This window comes from Blennius ocellaris (genome assembly GCF_963422515.1).
Source record: "Blennius ocellaris genome assembly, chromosome: 20".
In the NCBI taxonomy this organism is placed as follows: Eukaryota; Metazoa; Chordata; class Actinopteri; order Blenniiformes; family Blenniidae; genus Blennius; species Blennius ocellaris.
The window spans coordinates 14474985-14486616 of NC_137669.1; the positions used below are offsets into that span (position 1 = coordinate 14474985).

The 11632-nt window shown below is 44.7% G+C and overlaps 1 protein-coding gene across 3 annotated transcripts; it reads left to right on the forward strand.

The window, feature by feature from the left end:
• Positions 1 to 5937: 5937 nt before the first annotated feature.
• On the forward strand, positions 5938 to 11415 carry matn1 (matrilin 1). Of its 3 annotated transcripts, XR_013937070.1 has the most exons (11): positions 5939 to 6172; positions 7547 to 7731; positions 7825 to 7989; positions 8079 to 8301; positions 9174 to 9296; positions 9400 to 9572; positions 9662 to 9893; positions 9984 to 10136; positions 10226 to 10306; positions 10416 to 10518; positions 10822 to 11415. XR_013937070.1 is itself a non-coding variant. In XM_080516189.1 (10 exons), exons 1-10 carry the CDS (start codon positions 6085 to 6087, stop codon positions 10463 to 10465), a joined length of 1473 nt encoding a protein of 490 aa, XP_080372315.1. In that variant the 5' UTR covers positions 5939 to 6084; the 3' UTR covers positions 10466 to 11415. The 3 variants fall into 3 exon arrangements, 2 of the variants coding, with proteins under 2 accessions (XP_080372316.1, XP_080372315.1); XM_080516189.1 differs by having other exon boundaries at positions 10416 to 11415; XM_080516190.1 differs by lacking the exon at positions 9174 to 9296 and having other exon boundaries at positions 5938 to 6172; positions 10416 to 11415.
• The last annotated feature ends 217 nt before the right edge of the window (positions 11416 to 11632 follow it).

The following is an 11632-nucleotide window of genomic DNA, read 5'->3' on the forward strand; positions in this document are numbered from 1 at the left end:
GCACCAGCGGAACGTTTTCTAACTGTTCTCCTCACTGGATGCCTGCTCACAGATTGTGCATGTTTTTGTTCAGCCCTCTTCTCAAAAAAAAAAAAACAAGACACTTTGGCAGCACCGAGTTTGTAAATGAAAAGAAAACAGAGAGAAAAGGACAGCTTAAGAGAAACTCAAATAAACAAAACTAAAACTACTTTTTACTTCATGTGGTCTGTTTTGTTGTGGCCTTCAACACAACACTGGAGAAGTGTTGACATACTTTCCCAAAACAAATGATGGTGACGTACCAAGAAGCGATGATCTTTAAATACATAAATAACCTTTGGACCAGTGGAGACGTGACCATTTTTAAAGTGATCCTTCTTTACAACATTACAAGTACAAACCCAAACATACCTGGAAAAACTGTTTAAAAAAAAAAAAAGTAAACAAGCATACATGTATTGAAACTGAACTTGGTGTTGATTTCACCGAGGGGACAAATACTGACAGATTTATATGAATCAAATGTCTTGCTCTTGTTAAAAAAAAAATATTTTTGAGACTACGAGAGAGAGAGAAATGTAAGATACAGACTACAAAAACAAAAAAAAACCCACCCTGAAATCGTTAAAAGCCACACAATGCATGTTTGTTCTAGCTGTAAACGGGCATTGACAACATTCACCATACATGGAGCGCTGGTGAATGTCGGCCAATTGTTTTCGGATGATGCAGAAAATCCAAACGTCAACGAAGAAGTTGTTCATGAACGTGTTGAACTGTCCCTGATGTTTGCTTTTAGTTGATGGACTTCAATCTGTAGCCTTTCACTAGATTCCATTTCTTACTTAATGTTGGGAAAAATGACAAGACGCCTCATATTGAACTTGGAAGACAATCTCTGGTCAAATGGTTCCAGTTGCCTCAGATTCGGGAAGAAATATTTACTTTTTGATTGAACAGCTTTTTGCTGAGTCACAGTGTGAACTCCACAGCGCTTGCGTGTCAAGACAGCTGCTTGCTGGGATCTCTACTGTTAAAGTTGACGTTTTGAGTTTTTTTTTTATATTCCTCTCCTCCAGCAGGAGGGTTATGTGACAGGCTAATCGGATGGAGGAGAATAAGGACGGTCGGGGTGGCGGGGATCCCAGACAGTCAGTGATACAGCCCAAATCCTTAATCTGTGTTGCCATCTGCTGTGTTCACGTACTTACTGCACTGTCCTCTCGCTGTGTTTATCCTTAATATGCATGTCAGTCAGTGACAAGAGCTTTGTGAAAAGCAAATCCCTGTATGAAACACCGCCTCTGAAAGAGCTGAAGGCATTTTCCTGAAACACCCCGCCCCCCCCAAAAAAAAAACACATTTGGGAGTCGTGTGTCGTTTCTTTTTTGCTCTCAGTAGTGCAAGTGACACAAAAGTTCCCCCGTTTTAAGTCGTGTTAGTATTCCTGGTTCGTCGTCCTGCTGAATGAAATGTAAAGTTTGAAGTGAAGCTCGGATGATGTGGGAGTAAGTGAGGGAACTATTTGATGAGCATGTGGAGGAGGTGGCAGGAGCCAAGGGAGCAGATAAAGGAGGGGTGGAGGAGGAGGAGGAGGAGGGAGGCGTCGTGTTGGTTTGGGAACAAGGGAGGAGAGCCGAGACGAGCCGTTGCTAAGGGAGGAGGAGAAGAGGATGATGGGTGGGCTCTGCCAGCAGGCGTGGGAGGGAGGAGAAGATGGGGATGAAGGAGGAGTGTGTTTGTGGCACAGAGGGGCTCTGGGACGAACAGAACTGTCGGTTATGTAAGTGCTGTATTTGGATTTTTAATGAACCTCTCTCTTCCTGCTTACTGGCTACTGGGCTGTTGGTGTTGGCAGGAGAGGAGCTGCATAAACACACACACTTGCATAAAAAACTTCATTTGCAGTGCAGAAATGTCCCAAACTCTTGGACAAAGGCGCACACACTTCGTCACACATTTCAGAAATGAAGAGAGTGCTATTCAGAGTCTTTTTGTCCATTTTAGTTTTCATAGGTGGGGACTATGATGGACTATTTTCTTTTATTATAATAAACATGCTATTAATTGTTATTGCATCTTTTGAGAGTCCTTCAGTATTCATGTCTCTCTTCTCTTCTCTTCTCTCTCTCTCTCTCTCTCACGTGTTACTGAAGGGAGCTTCATGTAGGTTTAACTTTGCAATTAATTTTTCCAGGACTAGTGAGTGTGAACAGAGAGAGCTCTGAGTACAGCATCGGCGAAGAAAGTGTGTGTCTGGCTTTAAGTGTGTGTGTGTGTGTGTGTGTGTGTGTGTGTGTGTGTGTGTGTGTGTGTGTGTGTGTGTGTGTGTGTGTGTGTGTGCGTGTGCGTGTGTGAGGGAGAGAGAAGGAGCACAGGTATGGGATGCTTCTCCCCACCCTGATCTCGCCGCGTCAATATTGACTCAGTATTCTGAGATTTGAAGAAAGGCAACTTGTTTCAATATTTATGGATGTGGTCAAACATGAAATCCTCGCAGTCTTTCCAAACGCTCCCGACAGTATGCACGCACACACACACGGAGCGCCGGGGGGAAAAGCAACAGAACACCTCAACTCTGCATGCGCAAGTTGAGTAATGAGGTTTTATTGATATTGGTGGATAAAGTTTATTTGTTAGTGGGGAAGGTTTGTTGACGTTAGTAGATAAGGGTTCTTGATATAACAGCTTGAGACTGATCTTTGGTGGCAGAACAAAAACCGAAACCGATGTACAAGACGCTCCAGTTGTTGATCGTCAGTTTGTTTATGAAAGACGTGACTAACACCCTTTGTTGAGTTTCTTGGAAGAGGGACCGTCAGTGACTCAGGGAAACGGGTTACTGGGTAGAACAAATAAAGCTTCATATTCACATGTATAAAAACGAAGACAAACAGTGGAAGGTCCAGATTTAACACAGATAAAATATCCCACTCTGTTGATTGTGAATATTTACACTCATACCGGCACTATTGGTTTAAAATGTCTTAATGGGGGTGCAGTGAGGCCAGGGAATGTGTTTGTGTTACAGTTTTACTGAATGGGTCTGGCAGTACTATTGTGAATATTTTCTAAACCGGGCTTCTTAATGGTCTGACCATTGGCAGAGAGAAGGGATTTACAGGAACATTTCCCATTTCAGTTCAAAACCAAATATGCCATATCTTCACACCAGGTTTCTGTTTAGCCAATAAATGTACGAGTGAGGAAAAAAAAGGTAAAAACAAAATGACTAGGCAGATTATGAGCGAAGTAAATTTGCTCCCCTGTGGATTAAATTGGTAGATAATTAAAGAAAAGACTTATTATATGATCATGGTGATAATTACTGGATCAAAATCTGCAGATTAGCTCACTTATGACTGAATATTATGTATTTACACTTTGTAGTGTTTTTGGAAAATGCGCTTTTCTTGCAGCCAAGGTTGTTTTGTTTTTTTTATCTTCAACTTGCCTCCAATAGTTTTTCTCCAGCTAAAACTAAATCTTAAGGCGACAAAAACCAAAAATTGTTCCAATGTCATCAACAATTAATAACTTCAATGTGGCCAGTAAAAGTCTATTTAAAGGTGTTGCTATACGTTTTCCAAAGTAGATTTGAATCATGGATTTATTGTTCAAAATCGACAAAATACAGGTTAGTCTGTTTTTTTTTTTTTTTAAACCTTTTAATCATTTTTCTTTTTAACCCTACTGGTACGATCTGGATGCCAGCCGACTATGTGGAAAATCCAGTTTCACCCTGGTCTGGTTTCTAGTCCTATCACAGATCCAGTATCGAGAAAAAGACAATGACACGCAGTCACATTTACATTTGTGCACAATTTATTCATCTGTGGAAGTCTGAGTGCAGCCAGATCACTCTGGCACACATGAAACCAGATTCTGTGTGATTGAAGTTTGAATGCAGGTGAGACAGGCTTTAGATGTCCTGCAGTTTATCATGATTGATGTGCATAATGGGTGGAATTCCTGCCCCTGATTTCACTCTTTCACACACTTCATAGGCTGTTGGTGGGTTCCTAGCTCTTTAAAAAAAAAAACACCACAAAGATCTGACAGGCATTGTGTTTCACTTAAAGCAGCATACAGCTATGTGTTGCGGAAGTCGTATGGAAGAATACATCTTGAATCGGTCTCAGGCTGTAGCTCCAGTTTGATGACGAGACTCTTCATAGAATCAGATACATGTGTCCTCAGAGAGAGGCGACTGAAATGTGCTCGACTTTAGACCCCTGAGAAGAGGACATATTCTCTTCATACCCATGCACACACCATTTTTTTTTTTTTCATTTCCATTTGATTCCAGTCATACGTGAAGACCGGGCCATATGAGAGGGACCGCATGTGTTGTGAAATCCTACATATTGGTTGGATGGATGGAGGTAAAGTTCCTCCTGCTTAGGTTTGTTTGTCCGGTGTGCCAAGCAGACAAAGTTACATAACCTGAGTGTGTGTGTGTGTGTGTGTGTGTGTGTGTGTGTGTGTGTGTGTGTGTGTGTGTGTGTGTGTGTGTGTGTGTGTGTGTGTGTGTGTGTGTGTGTGTGTGTGTGTGTGTGTGTGCGCGCGCGCGCTCTCCATACTATGTGTAAATATCTGCATTGTGAGTCTATTGCGTCTTCTCCTGTGAGCCAAACAGACTGTCCCCTAACATGACATGATACCCAGGAATAACATCTCCTCTCTTTTCATCCTCCATCACTGCCACCACACACACACACACATGCACACACACACACACACACACATGTGTTCAGTTGGTTTTGCCGCCTTTTCAGTAATAAATCTGTCTCTGGAGTTACTGTAACAGCCTGAGCAGCAGCTCCCCCTCTCCCCCTCACAGACATACCCCCTCAATTGCGGCTTGTTCAGTGTGTGTGTGTGTGTGTGTGTGTGTGTGTAGGTGGTGGTGCTGGGGGGGGGGTTTACGGAGGAATGTGGAGTTGAGCAGGTTGGGTGGAGCGGGCTGTTGAAGGAAAAAGAGGGGTCTCTGTTTGGTGTGTATGTGGACTATATGGGGAGATTAAAGACGTCTATGTGAGCTTATTGATGAAAGTGTGTTTTCCTACTGTGTTTATTCCAGTGGGGCCCCGGGGCCCGACCTGACAGTGGAGAGTAATGAGGAAGCGCACGGGGGAAAGGAATGAAAAGAGGAAATGTAATTATATTTGTGCTCTGACATCCTAACCTCCAATTTATGACTTCAGTTCTTTTGGTCAAAATTGCTCTGAAAATGAGTGGCGGCCTAAGAAATGATCATTGTAAGAAAGAGAATGTCCAAGACACCGAAAGAAAAATATGAAATGTTACACATGATTCAGTTGGACTGAGCTGAACTTGAACAGCCAGGAAGTGGCTTGTATACTTCAATTTATACCAAAATGCTGACACACACACACACACACACACACACACACACACACACACACACACACACACACACACACACACACACACACACACACACACACACACACACACACACACACACGCACACAACCCAACGTGTGGAGTGGCAGGAACACTGTGGGCTGTGTACGGCGGCTCTCCTTCACTTCCGCACCATAAATGTGTGTTTGCTATACGAGGGAACACGGGGAGAAAAGAGGAATTCATGTTGGTGTTTATTTGAGCGGCGGCCAAATCCAACCTGGGCGCACGCCGCACCAAAAAACCCCAGCCGCTCCTGTACCCCCAGCCAGACACACACTCGTACTGTACTCCCGCGGGGGGGGACTCGAGTGCACACGCACACACACACACCTACCTGTCCATCCCAGCCATATCAAGGTGTGTTTGTCTTTCCCTGCCCACAATTTTAGGTCCTCCCAGAGCAGGTATTTCCCTCTCTTTCCCACAGACACACACATGCACTACATCAGGGGGTGGGAGGGGGGGGGTGGAGGGGTGAGGGGCTGTCTGTGGGCTGAGTGTGTGGAGCTCCTGCATTGATAACCTGCAGCTCAAAGTCACCCGGTCTCACTTTGTGGCCGTCCCCATCGCCTGGAACTCCCTTCGCCCTGCTCTGCTTTCCCTTCTGCCTCTCAGTCTCGGACCGTCTGTGGCCGCGCTCAGATCCCCCCCCCCCGTCCCGCTGCCACCATGACGCTTACCTCGACGTTTTTTCTCCTCCTGCTTGGCTTCCTTGGAGCTCAAGCCACGATAGACGTCCGCACGGCCGCAGCAATGGGTGAGGATGATGACCTTTAACCTCCGTTTTTTTTTTTTTTTTTTTTGACGAACGCTGATTTTTGACGAACGCTGATGGCGTGGTGCATCTCATACGGATCCTCTTAACGCTTAGACGGCGTATTGGTAAAAAAAATATATAATGTCACGTTTCATCTCAGAGCAGCAGTTTTCTGAAGGTCCATTTGCTTAGTCAGCAAAGTCCTAAACATTAGTTATGATTTCTTAAGTAGGAATTTTTTTTTTCTTTCTTTTTTGCTCATGTTGGTGAACTCCCATTATGAGAACAAAAATAACCAACCAAAAATGCATAAATGCTCATATAGTTGCTGTGATACTGGAACAGATTAACTTTAGATAATTTGTTTAACAAGAGAGTATGAGTTTATATTTAATTTGTATGGTTTTCTGAACTCTGGTCTTTGAAAATGTGTAAGCCGTCATCATCGTCACTGCCAATCGTCCTTCTGGTTTAATGAATGTACAAAGCTTAAAAAGCTACTTTCAGGACAGTTGCATGTGGCGTGTGTGTGTATATGTATGTATGATAGGTGCGTGTGTGTGTGTGTGTGTGTCGTCAGGTTGTTGGTTGAAGATGTTTGGGAGATTTAGAAGTAAGATTAAAACAAAACTGGATGGAGGGAGAGAGGTGAAGGGGGAGAAGGGAGATCAGTTTTATGATCAGGCCCACAAAGTGTTATTGCTTTGGTTAGTCAACCAGAAATGTTGAAGCTCGTAAGATTTCTGTGTATCGCTTGAATGATCAATGTTGCAAAAATTATATCAGATTTTTTTTTTTTTAAATCATCTTCTCGCAGAATCGCTTCTACAGATTTTCAGCTCATTGTTTATAGTGTAAAATCATCCAAAAATTCAGTATCATTTTAATCTTACAATATCTAATAGTCTGCCCTTTTCATATCTTGAAAGAAATTCTGATCTCATGGTCGACCTGAGTGCAATGTAATTGCCCCGTTGGTGATCTAATGACACTTCATCAATATATTTATGCTGGGCGTTATTTAAATATTTTTAAAGCAGGTTATCGGATCCTTTTTGTCCTCCACCTATGTTTTTCTGGCTGAGCCGCTCTGCATCTCAGCCTCCGCCTCTCTCCCCCTCTCCTCCCCTGTTGCCTCTTTGCATCCTGTTTTTCTGCTCCCGCCCACTTCCTCTCATATACATCTCCCCAGCCTCCATCACTTCACCTCTGCCCTCCCTCTCTCCTCTCAGTACCTCCACTGTCCCTTCACGCTCCTCCCATTAATATTCTCAGTCAGTGTTCAACTCCATTCGACGCTTCAGGAAAAGAGGATTAAGTGTTTATGAACTATTTAAGAAAATGTTCTGGGCTAACTTTTTTCTTCATGTGCAGCTGCAGGTTTGTGCAAAACCCGTCCCACAGACCTCGTGTTCATCGTCGACAGCAGCCGCAGCGTTCGCCCCTCAGAGTTTGAGCAAGTAAAGGTCTTCCTCGCAAAAGTCATCGAGGGGCTGGACGTCGGACCCAATGCCACCCGGGTGGGAGTCGTTAACTACGCCAGCCGCGTCAAAAACGAGGTACGCGCGCCACTTCAAACTGCCAGGGCTTTGAGATATTTTCAAAAACGACTTCTAACACAAATTCTTGCCCAACTGCGCTTTCCTGTGCAGGTTTCTCTGAAGACTCATCGCACCAAAGCTGGGTTGGTGAAGGCTGTGACAAAGATCGAGCCCCTGTCCACCGGAACAATGACCGGCCTGGCCATCCAGTTCGCCCTGAACGTCGCCTTCAGTGATGCCGAGGGCGCTCGTGTCAAATCTCCCGACATCAGCAAGGTCCGGTGCACATTTACTGTCCACACACGCGGTTCCTCTCTTCCCATAATCCTCATTATCACTCTCTATTGTACTGCCCGCCGTCGCAGGTCGCCATTATCGTGACAGACGGGCGTCCCCAGGACAGCGTGAAAGATGTGGCTCAGCGTGCACGAGATGCCGGCATTGAGATCTTTGCCATCGGCGTTGGACGCGTGGACATGAGCACTCTGAAGCAGATGGCCAGTGACCCACTGGACGACCACGTGGACTACGTGGAGAGCTACAGCGTGATCGAGAAGCTCACCAAGAAGTTCCAGGAGGCCTTCTGTGGTAAGAGGGGACAGGAGGTGGGGGTCGGCGGGACAGCTTCGGAATATCGCCTCTGCTTTAGGCAGCAGGAGGATATGGGATTATTATGGGGTGTTTGAAAAAAAACAAATAAAAAAAACAAAAGGTCATGGTGGCCTTCATCCCTTTGGAGAGTGCTATCTGCTGGCAACCCTATACTGAGGGTAAGGTGTCAGGACTGTCATACCTTTCATTCCAATACACTGTTCCCTCCCTTTTGTCCTCATCCTCAATCTGTGCATCCGTTCAGTCGCCCAGACTTTGTATACAATTTCCTGTGCATGAGGATATTGGGGTTGAAACAACATCTTGGAACGAGAGTTGCTCCTATTCCTCACTCAGCTCTCACATAACCGAAGGGCGAGACTGATCTGTCTGTAATTACCGATCCATTAGTGACAATCATTAAACCCCTAATTAGAAATGCCCTTCAGCGTTTGCAGTCTCAGTCTGCGGCAGTTGCGACTGCTGTCCTGCTTTGCAGCAGCCAGTCTCACTGCATTATTATTATTATTAATCTCACTGCAGACGTTTCATCGGAGGGCAAAGCTGCATGGTCACAGTGTTGGATTGTTCTTGGACGAGCCTCCGAACGAGAAGGCTAACCAAGAACTAATCAGATATTGTTGAATTGAGGCCACTCCAACCTTTTCCGCTCGTTCATTTTAAGGATCCACTGGGGTTCATGCTTCATCCACACACGCTTCAAAATGCAAGATCACAGTGGATCATTAAAGAAATCAATGCAAATCTTTTTTCAAACTGACATAGTTTCATTTCTCCTCCTAACTCCATCCACCCTCTGCGTGCACTGTGTGTACGTGTGTGTGCTCGGCATACACGCACACACACAGTGTCGGACCTGTGTGCCACTGGGGATCACGACTGTGCGCAGGTATGCATCAGCTCCCCAGGATCATACAAGTGTGCCTGCAAAGATGGCTTTACCCTCATGGATGATGGTCGCAGTTGCAGTGGTGAGTGTGTGTGTCTGAAGGTATTCGTCCAAGCAGCACGGTTACAGTGCCGCCACATTCCCACGGTTCAACGGCTGCGTGTCTCTGTGTGTGATGCGATCAGCCTGCAGCAACTCTGCGACGGATGTGGTGTTCCTGATCGATGGCTCCAAGAGCGTGCGCCCTGAGAACTTTGAGCTGGTTAAGAAGTGGATAAATCAGATCATTGACAAACTGGATGTGTCTGACATCAAGGCTCATGTCGGACTGGTTCAGTACTCCAGCTCAGTCAAACAAGTATGATTCTTATTCATGGCAACAGTAGAATACATTACTTTTTTTTTTTTTTTCCCTGCCTTCATGTGCTTATGCTTTTGTCTCTGCAGGAGTTTCCCCTGGGCCGCTACAACAACAAGAAAGACCTGAAAGATGCTGTGAAAAAGATGGCCTACATGGAGAGGGGAACCATGACAGGACAGGCACTCCGTTACCTCTCGGACAACAGCTTCAGCGTTGCTCAGGGCGCCAGGCCTGGAGTCACGAAGGTGGGTATCGTGTTCACTGACGGACGCAGTCAGGACTACATCGGGGATGCAGCCAAGAAGGCCAAGGAAAATGGTAAGGCAAGAGAAAAGGTGACATCATGCTATCATGAGTGCGGCGAGAGCCAATTGTTTATTCCAGTCACATGACACCGGTCCATTCAAGGCTTCAAGATGTATGCCGTCGGAGTGGGAAACGCAGTTGAGGATGAACTGAAGGAGATTGCCTCTGAGCCGACTGGAGAGCATTACTTCTACACCGCTGACTTCAAGGCTATGACCCAGATCGCCAAGAAACTGCAGATTAACATCTGCCAAGGTCAGAGATTTCTGGTTAAGATGCATATCATGGAAACCAGCATTATTGTTGTTTTTTTTTTTTTTAACTTGTGCTCTCTGATCCCACAGAGGAGGACCCCTGCGAATGTGACTCCCTTGTAAAGTTCCAAAAGAAAGTAGAAGATGCCCTACAGGCGCTAACGAAAAAATATATCCTTTACGGTGGCTGAAGCCATTTCGCAATACAGTACAGGGAGGGGTTTCTTGTTGTTTGTCTTATTTTATGTTTAGAGCGTTTCTGTCCTTAACAAAAGCTTACTAGAGAGCATGTCGAAGAGGATTGCCTTGCTGGAGAACAAAATCGTCTGAGGTGTCGCATCCCACCCTCCACTGAACATCTTCGCACCCACCCACCAACACACGTAAACGACCCCACACACACTTTTGTTTACTCCTGGTAAGATATTGAAGAGGTGCCCCCTGTGTGTGTGTGAACCCGGACCTCTGCTTGCACCCTGAGCACTCCCAAACCACCTGCTGTCTCCTCCTCCTCTCTCGGCCGAACCTCCTCTGAGACACGAAGTGCAGGTCGCCATGAGGACCATGCCTTTGTGTGTGTCTGTGTGTGCGTGTGTGTGTGTGTGTGTTTGTGTACATCTGTGTATGTGCTCCAAAGGTCATCCTCCAAAGCCAGCCTGTGTGTTAATAAAAGTCTTCCCTCATAGGGAAACGGTGACGGTACATTGAAGGGGTTTTCTTTGTTGCTATGGCAATACTGAAGTTTCTGAAACTCCAGAGGGTCCGTGTCTCGTCGTGACAGATGGAGCAGCACATCACATTCACTTGTTTGTCTGTTTCTGTGTCACTGTCATCTTCTTTCTCTTGCCAACTGTGACCTTCTTCTCCTACGCTCACAAAAAGTTATCAATCATTATATATGATCTGCATATGTGCAGGTAAATTAATATAAGATGTATGTCTGATAAGAAGAATTCACCGTTGATGTGTTTTATTTTCCTAAATAAAGGTGTTTCAGGAAGTAAACATAAGAATGTGAAACTCTTATATAATATATGAAGATTAAGTGCACGAATGTACACACAAGCAAAGAATCAGAGAGACATCCAGTTTCCTTTATTTTGATATATTGGAGCAATATGGTCCTATTATCAAAGCTCCCAAACATGGACTCCGAGGACCAAAGGGGCTAGTTGGTTTGACTATTCTCTTACAAATGAAAATACTATGTAAAAAGTTATTATATATGTACTGATGATTTCAGGTACAAAATTAAACCTGGCACTATTTGTACTAACATATGTTGATGGATTGTTTTTGGTTTGAGCTAAGTTTAACACAGTCCTTTTAAATCCACAGGTTTTTTTTTTTTATCACAGGTTTGATCATAACTGCACAGTCTATCTTAAAATGCAGGAGTTAATTAGTTCCACTTAGGAGCATTATGTGGTTTAAGCCACTAGTGTACACAATTATTAGCTTTTTTTAAGAAACTAATTATAACCCTGCAATGTATGG